Here is a 15,434-nt window from a genome sequence, read left to right as displayed (position 1 = left end):
GGCTAAAAATGATCCTGGCCCTCCAAATGAATACAAAAACCATGGCTGTCATACATTTAGCATTTGGTATGAGGCCATTATATAGACATCAGAATCAGAATCAACCTGTAGAACATACCTGTAAATAAATATATGCATGTAGATTATTTTCTATTACAAGTATTCCTAGAAGCTCCTGAAGGTGGATAGACATTGCACACCTGTCACCTGTTAACCCACCTTCCATAAACCTTGTGTATTCTTCCGCCTCACAGACGGATCTATAGTCCGTCTTTCTCTCTCTCTCTCTCTCTCTGTCTGTGCCGGCGGATGGATCCATTCTCCAACCTGTGTGCGACGAACTGTGAAAACACCGAAAATAACAAGCGCTTTTCCACAATGTTGCTCCATCAAAGGATCAAACTTTGGTACAGGTAAGGGAGGAGAACACGTTTTGGTTGGATTTAAAGTGAACTATCTGGATAATGTTTCATCAGACAACCTGTTATCTTTGTAGAAGAGGCAACAGGTGATGCTCTTCATCACCTGTCGGGGCGTGTTAACCTCCAATGGAAGATCGCTAAGTGCTCTGTTTTTTTTTTAAATCGTGGTTAAACGATGTTTATTTGGTTTTACCTCCAGGTTTTGACGAATGTAATGGAAAGCGAAAAACAAGCTACTGAGAGAGAGACACCGCCTCAGCACTGGAGAAGTTGCAAGTTGATTATTGACCCCGCATTGACAAAAGGACTGTACAAAGTGTACCGTTATGATGGACAATGCTTCAACATACCCGTGAGTATTTTTAAACATCTGTTTATTGGCTGTCCTTTATGCACAACTGCCTGTCAGCACACTTCCCCGCCATATTATAGCACCAAACACTCGTGTATATTTTCCATGACAATGATGGGTGTTGTTTACCTGCACAGGTGGAGGACTTAGGTCTGTTTCCTGTGGATACAGTCAGAGATCCGCGCATCTGCCGCCTGTGGAGCAAATGCAACAAGACTGACCTTTTGGTTGCTAAATTTAAGGTAATCTTTATCAGTGGTGGAGGAAGCACCCAGAGGCTTTACTGAAGTAAAAGTACCAATACCACACTGTAAAAACAAGTGCCTTATGTACGTCATTATTACTATTAATCATGTATTAATCATGCATAATCATTTTATATAGGGCAGCATCTAAGTACAATTTTGTATTCACCTTTACTTGATTAATCAATAGTTGTTTAGTTTAATAACTTAGGAGAAATGAAGCCTTCAGATTGCATATTTTCTCCGACTGATAGTCAAACCTCAAAATTATTTACTTTACTGCAATTAAAGACAAGATAATACACAAAAAAAGAAAAAGGAAAGCCGAAATATAATTTTAATTTAATTTTAATATATCTTTCGACTAATCAATCAGTTAATTTTATATACTTTTGGGTATTTATTATAACAATGCATTATGTTTTATTGGCTCTTCATATGTTTTTTTGTGCAAAATCTTAATAGATAATACAAGTAGTAATTACAGTTTTCAAATGAATGTAGTGGCGTTAAAGTACAATATTTCCCACTAAGTAGAAAGAAGCATGAAATAAGAGCACTCAAATTAAGTGCAAGTAACCCAAAATTGTACTTAATTATAGCATCTGAGTAAATATACTTAATTACATTCCACCAGTGTTATTTATAATCCTAATAACAATACTAATAATGCTAGTAATAATAATAATACATTTTTTAAATACATAATAACAGTTGTTGTTGTTTACCCATGTGCTTTCAGGTTGATGAGTGGTACGTCGGCCCTGTTCCTCCCAAAGAAGTGACTTTCTCCCAGTTGAATGACAATGTAAGGGAGACGTTCTTGACTAATATGTGCAGAAAATATGGGAACGTGGAAGAAGTGGAAATATTTTACAATCCTAAAAACAAGAAGCATTTGGGGCTCGCAAAGGTTGTCTTCGACACGGTGAGGGCCGCAAAGGACGCGGTTCAAAACCTCCATCAGACCTCAGTGATGGGAAATATTATTCATGTGGAAATTGATCCCAAAGGTAACACTGATGTAAAGAATACCTTGCATTATTTATTTTGAAAGTATAAATGTTGATCTTGTTGAATTTGTTAATTGTAACGTGCTTCGTTCCTCAGGTGAAAACAGGGCGCGATATCTCCAGCTCCTCTTACATGGCCTTTATACTCCTTGGACGTTGCCACTTGGCAGCAATGAGCAAGCTCTTCAGAGCTTAATCGACAGTTTGCTGGTAAAGATTTAAAAGCTGCTTGAACATTTAAGTAATTCAACATTTATAAACTTGCTATGTCTTTATTTCTCACTTGTTTTCTCTGTACGATCCGTCTCTTTTAGGGCAGTGCCACCACACAGCAACAGGGGAGTCTCTCCAGCCCCACCAGCATCGCCACACCTCTCTCTCTGGACACAGCCTACTCCAGTATTTGGCAGGATACACCTTGCAGCTTTGGGCTTACACCACGTTCTCAGGGAACCCCTCGCACTCCTTGCTTTTCCGCGACTCCTCTCTCCCAGGACTCCTGCTACTCCAGTCTTCAGGCAACTCCGGTCCTCCAGGGGGAGCCCTCCACTTATAGTCTTCACAAACATTTAAGACGAGAGCTCTGCCATCGTAAACCCGCGAGGTATCACAGGGGATCTGGCGAAGTCTCAGATGTCAGCTTGATTTTGAAGCATTGCCAGCCACAGCCACCCCACCCTCTCTCTACCCAAACAGGCAGCCAGCAGCTTGCCGTGTGGGGTCACAATGCACAATCTTCTACTCCCAATAATACCGAACCTGCTCTTAACCTTGCCTCCCCCTGTCAGGAGTCGAGGGAGGTGGTCCCTGCTACTTCCAAGGCTTTACATCGGAACTCATTCAGCATCCTGAGCATTAATTTCACAGCTGACCGGCAGGACGCAGCATCTTCCCCACCTGACGACCATGCAAGCTTATCTCCATCTGCTGTTAACTGTTCCGCCAGCAGCCCCCAGCCAGAGGTGGAGAGTTTGGACTCCCGCATTGAAAGCCTGCTGATAAACAGCCAGAGTGCTGATCCCTCGTTCTTTGATAGAACGACTTTGGATGTGCATTCACAGGACAGCCCGACTTCCCCTTGCTCAGCTAATACCTCCCCTCTCTCAGATGACTCCCTTGTCTACACTCCGAGCCACCAGCACTCCTATAACGATCCGGTGGACGTGTGTCCGACATGGCCTGTTGAAAATGAGGAGGATGAGACTACTCAAGCTGTTTCGTTTCTGACGAGAAACTCCCAATCTCCCGCTCCGTCTGATTTCACATATTTTGAAAGGAGGACTAACATAAATGAAGAAAAAGACGCCGAAAGGTTCCAGTCATTATCAAAGGTAATGCCTCTAGATCTTTATTGATACCAATGCCGTTATTAATTAACTTCCCTTATTCATCCCTGAGCAATTTTTTGTGTGTAAGAACCTGCTACGCCTGCCTGCGTGGCACTAATGTTATTATAACAGAGGATATTTCCCCTCTGTAACAGACGTGCTGCTTGGTTGGGAAGCAGTGGCCCTCATGCTAGAGTGTCAAACACATGGCCCATTCTGCGTAGAAAGAGGTTTCTGCTAATGGTGTTTCCACCCTTAGTTGAAATGATCATTATAGAGACATTACAACCAGCACTGTTGTCTTTCTTGGTGAGATGAAGCCACGCTTTGGTATATGACTCCTTCTTAAGTCTCCAGCAGTTTGACAACATTGTTTTGTGATGCACGACACGCTGGTATCACTAACAGGAATTGATAAACTCAGTGGCATACGATCCCAACAGATCGGACAATTTGGAACCGTTTGTCAACTGGAACCAGTTCTCGATTCCCATCCCAATCTCTGCATGCATCCTGATGTCCATTAAAGAAGTTATTTTGTGTTATGCTGCAAATCAGTAATTCACATTTTTTCTGTCTTACTCAGGAGCATCATGAAGAAAATGAGGATAATGATCTCTCAAATAACAGAGCTTTGACACCCGCAAAAGAGATCTCTACTCTTCCTCAGCCTCCGTCCTTTTCTTCTCTGAGTAGCACTACTCAACTCCTTACCTCCACAGCTCCTCCTGCCATCAGACTTGGATGCCCCCATCCATCAGTCACCCGTTTCCCTTTCCCTATTCCTCCCTTTCACCCATCTATTCCACCTGTCCCACCTCGCCTACCAAACGGTACCATCCCCATCCCACCTCCAGGCTGGATCCCACCTCCGGGCCATCACTCTGCCATCTCTATTCCTCCTCCCCCTCTTCCACCTCCTTGTTCGGTTCCTCCCCCACCACCTTTTCTTGGACCCCCTCCACCTTTGATGGTTCCACCTCCTACACACACGTATCCCTTACCCATGCCACCTGCAGGTCCTTTGGTTAAAGGGAATCCTCCAAGTGCACCGTTACCGCTCCTTCGACCCCCCTGGCCCGCTCCACCTTTTCCTACATTTAACCCCTTTGTGCCACCACCAGACTACCAGCCTGTGAAGGAAAACCCTCACAAAATCACGATTGAAAAGGTTTTAGAAGTCATCGTGGATGAACTGAAGTCAATCGTTAAGAAGGACATTACACGTAGAATGATTGAAGGGATCGCTTTCAAGGCTTTTGAGGACTGGTGGGACTGTCAAGAGAAGAAAACAAAGGTAAGTTCTTTACATCCTTTATCATTTCATAAAAAGGTTAAATGAAATCACACAAATGTGTCCTTTGCCACTTTTAATGGCACTTTTTGAGGCGGTAGGTTTATTATTATTGTTGTTTTCTTCACAAGATACAAGTTCCTCCTCTGAAGAGTGGATCGGCAAATGTGGAAGAGAGGATCAAACTAATAAATCCCCTCGGTCACATTGGTGCTCAGGGCAAAAAACCTCCACTGCCGTCCTTTAAGGTAAACTATTCTGCTTACTGTTATATGAAACACAACAGCATTTGACCCCTGACTGATTAATTTAATGTAACATATTGTTATGCAGGTTAAAAGAAAAAGAGCCGATGATCCTGCTACATCAGAAGAGATAGAAAATGTGTCGTGCTCTGCTCATGAAAGTGCCGGTCAGTGCTTCTTAATGCAATTAACCTTAATTTCCTATATATAAACTCAACTGGCTAGACTGTAGCGTGATCAACTGTGTTCTTTTCATGTGGTTTTAGATGTGAAACAGGGTGATGACACATTTAGACCTGCATCTGAGAGAGCCAAACGCAGACATGCAAGACCACATGAACTTGAGAGTGATGATGATGATGATGATGATGATGATGATGAAAGACGGAAAAGAAGAAGATAATAAGCTTAAAGATGAAGAAACAATATCAGACAAAGTGGAGGTTTTTGTACCAGTTGACGAAGAGCCTCAAATCCTGGTAAGTACAACTACTGTGCAACTACTTTTTTTTCAGTTTTTAATAGAAAACTATATATACATATATATATATAAAATATAAAAAACACAGTTTTAATACCAGTTTGACAAACTAAATGTTGAAAATATTAAATTCTTAATACTGCATGATGTAACTGGTGCCCTTATCAGTGTGCCAGAGTTGACCATGATGATGGTGATGACCACGTGGAGGAAGTAAAGGAGTTGGCACAAAAACACACAGAGGATGAAGAGGCTGTCATCATCCAAAGTAGTGATGGAGCACAGAGCTTAGATAGCGGTACGTTAAAACATCACACAGCTGCAACACTGAACACTAATGAATAATTACATGCCTATAAGTAAAATATGTTTGTTTTATTCTTCAATTATAGAGAGTTTTTCAGAGAGCAGCTCCTCAGAGGAAAGTGAGTATTCGTCAGACTTCGACTCCTCTGACTCGTTCTCCTCAGAGAGCTTTGTGGAATCGTCCTACTCTGACCTCAGTCCTGAAGATGAGGACATGGAGGAGGATGGCGAGGAGGACGGTGAGGACAACGGGAGTGGCGAGTGTATAGTCATATCGTCAGATGAAGAATCGATGGAGCTCGAGTCCCCCGTCACCCCCTCGGCCCCACTTACCCCTGGTGCTCAGCTGGAGCTGGATCTGCAGGACTGGTCAGCTCCATTTCATAGGGAGGAAACCGAGGAGAACCAGTACACATCCAGTCAACAAGACTCCTGTGACTTGGATCCCCTGATGGAGCTCCAGACCAGCGATCTCCAGGACCATCTGCAGCTCCTGTCACCTATAGGACTTCCAGGTTATTTGTCGACTACTATATGCTGTATAGCAGTTCAAATGATGATTGATTTCAGATAGAAATAGGAATAAAATCAACAATAAAAGCATTTACAGATATTGTTTGATATAGGTATAATGAAGTGAGTCCACAGCCATGCTAGCAGCTCTGTGGGGCTATACATAGCACAATGTTGTTTTGAGCTAAATTCTAAAATCAGTATGCTAACATGCTTACAAATATAATGCTAGTGTGTCAATGGTTATTATGTTCATCATCTTAGTTTTGCATGTTCAGCATTAGCACAACAACACAAAGTATAGCTGAGGCTGAGGCTGAAACAAAATCAGTTTTGCAGGTATGTTTTAAGTATTGGACAAGAGGATGTTGGCACTAGATGAAAAGCTATCAGAGTTGGTACAATTCATACTCTGCGACAAAACAGTGACCCACCAGTGGTGTGAGAGGAAAGGTCAGGGATCTTGAATATCTGTTGCAAATTTCATGACCATCCATTGAATAGTGTTCAGATATTTTACTCTAAATTCATCCTCTGAAGGAAAATTAATTTCTGTAAATAATTTAATGGCAATCACTAATGGAAAATTGGACCAGCCCAGATATTACCATCCCTAGAGCCATGCTAACATGTCTAAGAAGGATATGATTTGTGTGAACAATGGAATAAAAGTATTAATAGAATGGTGAAATATGATTTTATAATACTGTCTTGTTACTTATGTGTGCAGCAGTTGCGCCACACCTTGACATACAGATGGAGAGCCCAGAATGGAGGGTGGAGTCTCCAGAGAACATTGAAACCCTGAGGCCTCTCACTCCCACTGGCTGCTTGGTGGACAGCGATCCTGAACTACCGCTCAGAAGCAAACCAACTTCCCCAGCTGTGGAGGAGGTGGAACGACCACAAACACCAGGCAAGGGGATAGTTGCAGAACTGGAAAGCGAGGACTCTGCCGAAGAGGTCCTCTTCCTCTCTCCAACAAGCACTGAGCTCGTTCTAGCTCCCTCTGGTCCCCCGGTCTCATACCCATCATACCAGGATATGCCCAAAACTCCTGGGAGAGAGGATAGAAGTGGATGGACTCAGTACAGCTCTGTGAGAGTTCCAGCAACACCTGGCAGAGAGTCAGAGGGTTGCATAATGATGGGCCAGACTCTTAGCAACCCGCCTCCTGTCCCATGCCTGTGTATTAATCCATATGTCACCGCCCCAAAGACTCCTGGAAGAGACATCATCCTCCCCCGAAGAGCCATAGTCCACAGGAGGAACACGCAAACGGTGACGACCTCACGGCCCCTCTTGTGTGATTCTCTCAGAGGTTCTCCTGTCTCCTCTCCATGCAGCCTCTCCGAGACTTCATCCGACTCTGCTGATGGGAGGGGCATGTGGATCAGTTCAGGGGTGAGAATGAAGCCCCTGCAGGGACTGGAGAATATGCCTGGGCTTCTGGATGAGGAGAACAGGAGAGAGACAGAGAAATCCTCATTGAGGAGAAGACAGTGGAGGAGGCGAAAGAGGAGATGGAGAATCCATCATCGGCAGAGATCACTTAAAAGAATCACTGGTTCTGTCTCCTCTCACAGTCATCCTCACAGGTGGCGTTCACGCTGTGAGGAGAGGAGGATACTTCATAGGATCTGGAAGGAGGGCCTGGATGAAGAAGATGCAAGGCTGCTGCAGTACGCATATGACAGGCTGAAAGAGCAGGATAATGACTTTGGGTGGATCAGTGACACCCTGTGGACACATCACCCTCATATCCTTTTTAACAGAGTTTTATGTCAAAATTAACCAACTGAAACCTCTCACCTCAACCAAGTAGGTAGGAGAAACTATGGTGGCCACAAAACTCAAAAGTTTAAAAGGCCCTATATAGAGTCAGTGTTTGGTTTGTCTGTTCTGGGCTATTGTAGAAATATGGAGCGGTAGGACCCTCTGTAGATAAAAACGTCTCATATTAAGGTAACGAAAGCACATCAGTTAATTATACATGAAAACATACCTATGAATATTATACTACTTTTCTGTCATATTATGCAAATAGGGCCCCCTAAATCTTAGCCATAGACTGTATAATGAAAAATGGTTGTAGTCTATGTGATCAACCATTGTGTGGTTGGCTCTGGCCATCACCATCTTGGCAGTCCTGAGTCTGCAGGCTCCCGGGCTAATCCAGAAATGGGCAAAGACGTGGAGCGTGAATGGATCTGAGGCCGGCTGAATAAAGCCTGGTTACTGAAAACATACAAAGCGACCATGCCATTAATTATGCATCAATTTAAGCCTTAATATAATTTAAACAGGTGAGTTATAAAAGTATTCACTTGCGTACAGTTGTCACAAACAGGAAAATCTTTGAATAGTGTTGTGTATCTATGCAATTGAAAGATGAATTTACACATAAATAATGAATTCAGATAAATACCTTTTAAAGATTTATACACAGTCCTGTACCTTATATTCTGTTCCTGACTCCTTAACTGCTGCTCACTGACTAAAGTCCTCACAGAGCAGAGTGATGAACACAATTCCTGGCAGCCGCATCACAGGACCGGCTGTGCTCGCAGTGAAGGTTTCTACAAAATCAGCAGGAAAGATAAACTAAAATACCTCAACAACACAAAGCTGACCACTGAGCTTCCATCTACAAGTACTCAGGTATTAAAGATGGGAACACGTGATCTCAGTTCACAGTTGATTCCATTCAATGCTTAATGTCAGCATATATTTCAGCAGGGAACGTGCATCCCAGTCCAGCAACCGACCTCACTGCGTGCCGGATCTGACTTCAGGTCTGAACAGCGTCGCCTGTTGTCCTCTTTCAGCTGTGATAGTGACCTGGTCAAGTTCAACCAGCTGAAGGTAAAGAAGGTGTTAGTAAAGATAAGTACGCTTAACTTGAAAAACCCTGCCCTCAGTGTGAAAGAAGTGCAAACAATTTCACATGAATCTGTTAGCCTGTAGCATTCCTGAAGCACATATTCTGTTTATCTGAGTAGAACAAAAACCAGTGGATCAATACAATCTTTTGTCAGTGTGTAAGTCCAGGTCCCATATGCTTATATGGACAAAGAATAACTGTGTTAGCAAGGTCAAATGAATACCACTGATTGAGGTAAATTTGTAAATGCACAGAACAGGACAAACTCAAACCCAAAAGCACAAAAGTCCACATTTAGGTCAGAAGCAGGCCTGGGTCAAAAGGGGTGAGGGAGAGAGGGTCATCAATCTGAGGGTCAGGGAAGGGTTTGGCAGGCAGAGTCAAACAGGCAAGGTACAAAAGGCTTTATTTGCAGAGGTTTGGAGATAACTGGTGTAGTGTTTTTGTTTTAAGACATTTAACAAACTAGTTTGTCTGTCCAGATGCACAGACGTTGCTGTGGTCAGAATTATTTACCCAAACACAGTATTTTGATTCAGTATTTGCAGCAGTTGGATCTTGTGTGAACAAAAGGCCACTATGTTAACAAATATGTTTCATTTTGCGATTAAACTTCTCATATCTTCTCATATCAGTTCCGAAAGAAGAGGATTCGTTTCAGCCGGAGTCACATCCACGAGTGGGGCCTGTTTGCAATGGAGCCTATAGCAGCAGATGAGATGGTGATTGAGTATGTGGGCCAAATCATCAGACAGGTAAGACAAATAATGACATGGCCTGGAAATAAATTTATAAGGCACCCACCATTCATAACAAATGTCACTGACAGGCTTTTAAGCAAGCTGCTTTTCCCCTGATTGTCTCTCGTGAATTGGCCCAGTGGCCTACTGGGACCCCTCTGGTTGTTCTGGGTGCTTTCCAGGAGTGTGAGTAGGGTGATAGTGATATGTTGTTTATCTCTGTTTTCTCTCTCCTTAGGTCATTGCTGACATGAGGGAGCAGAAATACGAGGAGGAGGGCATTGGAAGTAGCTACTTGTTCCGAGTTGATCAGGACACCATCATCGATGCTACGAAGTGTGGGAACTTAGCCAGGTTTATCAACCACAGCTGCAATGTGAGTAAGAGCTGGTGGTGCTCTGGTTGGAGATTAAACTGATTCTGAATAAGATCAGTCATTTGTTTAATCGAACCCTTAAAGCAAAGTAACTTTTCATTCTCATTACAAAGTTTACACTCATGGATTTGTTTGTTTTGCAGCCTAACTGCTATGCAAAGATCATCACTGTGGAGTCTCAGAAGAAGATAGTGATATACTCCAGGCAGCCGATAAGCATCAATGAAGAGATCACGTACGACTACAAGTTTCCCATCGAGGAAACAAAGATTCCTTGTTTGTGTGGAGCAGATGGCTGCCGTGGCTCCTTGAACTAATCTCTAATGAAGTGTCCTGATTATGTTAAGAGCCAAAGTTGCCTGAGGTACAATATAAACACAGACCCTGAAGATGTGTCAAAAAAAGCCATTTTAATACTCATTAAAAACATACAGTCAGTAACTGTCTGGCCACACATGAGCTCATAAAAGCACTGCAGAGGGGTGGTGGTGCTGCTCAGTGAATGATTTAATCAAATGGACCAAGCACATTTTCTGGTTAAACATTATAAAGGGAACATAAAAAACCCCACTACATTTGGTTCTACACTACAGTTTATGAAAAAATGGCACTTTTCAAATATTGCAATTGTTGTCTTTTCCCACGTGGAGGTAAAAACAGACTCTTCAAACATCACGCAAACGCCGTCTGTTACAATGAAATTTCTGCCCTCATTGTTAAAATGATAACAAAAATGTATAGTTAAATGTTTTCATTCATGAGAGCTCAAATGGTGTTTTGCTTGAGTCAAGCTTGTATCAATAGTTAATTGTTGACATTTTGTAAAAAGTGTAAAAAACAAAACAAAAGTTGCATTATGATTGTTAAGTTGGGATGCATTCTTCTTTATAACTGACTCATACACTGATCTTTCACGAACATCAGGAAAGATTATTATAAAATACTTTGCTACACATACTTATAAAATAAATGTTACATTGTAGTAAAACATGCAAGTCACAAAAAAAATTAAAGGATAACAGCTTTAATAAACATGCTTTGTGAATTCTTATTTTGTAGTTCAGAAAATGAGAGCGTTGACGTAGCACAATATGAGTGTAATGCTCTTTAAAAGTGAACAGCACCCTCAACAGACAGTGTCTTTTCATGGTAAATTGAGACTTTCCAGGAATGTAAAGCAATTACAACCCTGGGATCACATGTTCTTCGAAACTCCGTTTGGTGTCAGGATAGTCAGATTTCCTCTGGCGTGCTGGTCCTGTTCGATGGCTTCAAAAAGAGACTTGAAGTTTCCTGCACCAAAGCCCTGTGGATAAATCATGCATTTAAGGTTTGGCTGCAAACTGAATCCTATTCCTTCAGCAGACATTGCATTGAGACGTAGAATAATATGCTGTTATTTCCTGTTGTAAAGGTTGTCACTTGCGCCCTCACCTGGTGGTTATGTCTCTGAATGACCTCCAAGAACACGGTAGGGCGATCCTGAACTGGCTTGGTGAAGATCTGGAGTAAATAGCCGTTGTCATCGTAGTCCACCAAGATCTTCAGCTCCTGGATATGAGTGAGATCACAAGATAACATTTGTCTGTCATAATTTCTCTTTTAGGGTGAAACTGAATAGTGGACTCAGTGTGTGCTGATATACGCTGATTATAAAAAAGACAATGTTCTTCTGTGGTCTTAGTTCTGACCTGCAGAACATCCAGGTCCTCTGAGACTTTGACCTTTGAGTGTTTCAGGTTCTCCCTCAGCTGACTGTAGTAGGTGTCTGGCACAGACATAAACTCCATTCCACGTTCCTTTAGGTTACGAATCTGCAAATCCATCAGATCATTATTGTTGCTGCTTTTTGGGATTCATCCACATCAACAAAGCCAAGGTGTCTGGTAGACTTACTGCAGTGATGATATCTGATGTGTTCATGGCTATATGCTGCACTCCTGGACCTCCATAGTACTCCACATACTCCTGTAAGTGAAAATGTACCATGTCATTTAACCATTATCTTTTTCCAGACCACATGTTTGTTAAAGTGCAAAGAACGTGCCTGGATCTGAGACTTTCTCTTCCCCATGGCAGGCTCGTTGATGGGCATCTTCACGGTTTCCTCGTGGTTTGCCACAACGATGGAGCGCAGGGCACTGAACTCTGTCTGAAGCTGCTTGTCGTCCACAGACCAGAAGCGGTGAAAGAGGAGGTTTCTTTGATACCTGTTAGATCATGAACCAGAGATCAAGAGCCACAGTGGTTCAAACATCATACGGTGGGTTAAACACGTCTAACATATCCAATGTTGAATCATTTTAAATGCTTAGTGTTTGTGTTTAAATGCCCAAAACTGATGCCTTTATTGTGGTCTGCTGAACATGAATGAGTGACTTTTTGAGTTATGAGCCGGCTCCGTGAGGTTCTTCACATCTAAAAACTTCCAGCCTGTCTAACACCCCTCTTTCCAGGATCAACCAATGAGCTCGCTCATTCAGAGAACTGCCTTTCCCCGCCTTTTCATGCTCATATGATGGGGTAAAAACAAGTTCCAGATGTAGAGAACCACCAGAGACTCACTTAAGAAAATGCAAAGTCATGCTGATCCCTGACTCATGCCAAAAAAGCAGAATTGTGCAAGAATCAGACACCCTTTGATTCTGATCCACTCCTCTGTCTGTTAGATCACATCATAACACAGGGGGATGAGCAACAGGTTATCACGTGCTGCACTGCATGCTTCTAAACTCTCTACAAGAAATAGTCCATTACCAGTCCACCACTGGAACCATCTCATCATCCGGCTGGTTCCCCACAACGTGATCAATGAAGTTCAGTTTTCCACTTGGTCTGCATGGACGAATGGAAGCAAAAACACATAAAGATGAGCTGTCATTCTGTCTTTATCATCTCATAAACATTATGATAACTTATGGGCACTCACAGTTTGGATAATAAAGGGTCCTTGAACAGAGGAGGGTGGAAGCCTGGCAGGAACAACCCATTGTACCCTGACCTCTCCACAAACGTGTGTGTGGTGTCACCATACTGCAGCAAGTAATAATGGTATTTGAACTTATTCCATAATGTACTAAATTTAAATAGTGACTAAAATGTTCAACCTTATTCAACCTTTGTGACTTCTCTTACCGTTTGAAGCACAGCCAGTCTGACTTTGCCGTGCTTGTCTTCCAGGGTTTGGGGCTCCTTTACAATAATTGCACCTCGCTCTCTGGCTTTCTGTGAGAGGAGGAAATATGGTAAGTGCATTATGGTAGCTACAGGTGGGTATAGTGGGTTAGCAGAAGTTAGTAAATTATAGCTAGGAGTATTTACCTGCACAAGGAAGTCACAGTCCTCCACAGTGAATGCAATATCCTTCACTCCATCCCCATGCTTGACTAAATGATCTCCCATCTCTGAGAAAAGATGAGAACATATCCTTTAGCCTCACAGTAATATTATATATGTTTTGTGTCATGTCTAATTTTTGAAGCATCTAAAATGTATTTTTGCACCTTATACTAATTGACTTTTGCCAAATCTATAGGAATAACTGCTTAACAGCGTTTAGTATGTCTGTGATATACCAAAGTCTGGAGTTAATTTTTGCAAAACCACATCAGGATATATCAGGGAATGTTTTCCTTAATTTGTCTCAGTTGTTTTTATTGATAATAAGGGTATAACTACTGAGATCAGTGTTCTGCCAGCAGGACAACTAAGGTATGAAAATGTGCGAGATACCATCTACCTCATGAGAGTTATGTAATTTTCAGAATAAGAGAAAGGTTAAACTAAATAGTGAGGGATAAAATCATTACATTTTACAAAAATCCAAAAATATATGGAAGAATTTAAAACTAATGCGTCTTATATTTCTGGAAATCTTTTACATCTTGAAACTGATTTTCACTGTGAATCTATGAGAACTCTCAGAACTTAGAAGTTACTGTCATGTTATTTTTTACAATATTGATATTTTTGGCGAACCCGTTTCCTGATCAGTGTTGTACCTTTGTTTCCAGGATTGAGGGCAGATGAGAACACATAAATGATCTGAGAAATACAAAGTGAAAACACATAATTACATTTGGTTTACTTTGTGCAAAGTAACTTTTTGATTCCAATGTAGTTATTTATTCAAAGCTAATGTTATGATCCACATTACTCAAGAAAATTATGCATTACAAGAACAAAGTACGGCACAAATTTCCATTAAGTATACTTTCTAAAAGAACAGTGTTTGTCAGTTTTGTTGCACTAAAATAAATCTTCTGATGTTATTGGTGATTTTCTCATTGTGTGATGTGTGCTGTACTTCCAGGCACTGAGGATTCTTTACCTTTCCTTGTCTGACTGCATGGGACACCACTTCTCGAGTGCCTGTCTCCAAACCCTGGTAAGCCAAAGGCTCAAATCCCAGCTTGTTACAGTAATACGATGCAGCCTGTAGTAGACAATAGAAAGTCATAAGGAAGTGTCATATTGCATGTTAAAGTGAAGTGCAACAGGTTGTCCTTAAACGTTCTGATATCGCCATCTCCTGGTGACTCGTGAGGCTTGACTCAGTTTGTGCTGGGTTTAAATTAGTATATGTTCGGGGGTTTTGCATACTGTGTTACCTCCACCCCTCTGGAGAACCAATAGCCTTGCTCAATGTATAGTCTACCCCTGTACGAGGAGAAGTTGGTCAGAAAAAAAAATAATGTGTCCAAAAAAAGTGGAACTTACTTGTTTGGCATTTCCAACCCAGAATGTTAAGTGATCAAAGCAGAGGAACCTGCCCTGCTCGTGCTGAAGACAAAAATAAATAACGATTCAATAAATTAAATAACATTTATTTTTAATTAGTGAAAACACATATTTAAGTGTGCCTAAAAAGAAAGACAATCTTGAAATTAACTCAAATAAATGCTGGATTAGTGGTATTTAAAGCCTGGTTTTAGTGCAGAGGTTTCAATAACGCACATAATTATGTTACTTACCTTTTCGCCTTTATCTGTGTATGTTGTCTATAATCAAAAGCACATTATAAAGTCAATATATTACAAAGAAAAAGTACATGGACACATATTTCAGGTCTTTGTCACAGGTAACAATAGAAAAGAAGACATTAAAACGATAACTCACCATCTTGCTCACGGTGACCTGACCTGACTGTCAGAATGAAATCCACAATGAACTTTACTTGAATTTAAAAGCAGAGGAGGAAGTTTCTAAAAATCCACTCCCACCGGTGAGGAGGAG

The 15,434-nt window shown here is 41.7% G+C and overlaps 2 protein-coding genes across 2 annotated transcripts; one reads left to right on the top strand and one right to left on the bottom strand.

The window, feature by feature from the left end:
• Nucleotides 1-279: 279 nt before the first annotated feature.
• On the top strand, nt 280-11,231 carry LOC127375513 (histone-lysine N-methyltransferase SETD1B-A-like). Its single transcript, XM_051421439.1, is given in 19 exon segments — nt 280-413; nt 622-774; nt 912-1,016; nt 1,762-2,032; nt 2,130-2,242; nt 2,347-3,363; nt 3,947-4,657; nt 4,786-4,902; nt 4,988-5,066; nt 5,166-5,257; nt 5,259-5,378; nt 5,549-5,678; nt 5,773-6,201; nt 6,930-7,958; nt 8,694-8,860; nt 8,939-9,064; nt 9,719-9,838; nt 10,062-10,199; nt 10,343-11,231. Coding segments are annotated over 18 exon segments (5,076 nt in total). The 5' UTR covers nt 280-413; nt 622-636; the 3' UTR covers nt 10,517-11,231.
• Nucleotides 10,591-15,396, bottom strand: hpdb (4-hydroxyphenylpyruvate dioxygenase b). The gene is made up of 14 exons (XM_051421434.1): nt 15,318-15,396; nt 15,173-15,199; nt 14,919-14,981; nt 14,530-14,634; nt 14,201-14,243; nt 13,521-13,603; nt 13,335-13,424; nt 13,129-13,232; nt 12,957-13,034; nt 12,247-12,409; nt 12,096-12,167; nt 11,891-12,013; nt 11,634-11,750; nt 10,591-11,505 (listed from the first exon to the last, which is right to left on the bottom strand). The coding sequence occupies exons 1-14, from the start codon at nt 15,318-15,320 to the stop codon at nt 11,395-11,397; spliced, it is 1,182 nt and encodes a 393-aa protein (XP_051277394.1). The 5' UTR covers nt 15,321-15,396; the 3' UTR covers nt 10,591-11,394.
• Nucleotides 15,397-15,434: the final 38 nt, after the last annotated feature.

Source organism: Dicentrarchus labrax, unplaced genomic scaffold (genome assembly GCF_905237075.1).
Source record: "Dicentrarchus labrax unplaced genomic scaffold, dlabrax2021, whole genome shotgun sequence".
NCBI classification, from domain to species: Eukaryota; Metazoa; Chordata; class Actinopteri; family Moronidae; genus Dicentrarchus; species Dicentrarchus labrax.
The sequence above is the reverse complement of the archived record's forward strand: the minus strand, read 5'-3'. Positions and strand labels throughout refer to the sequence as shown.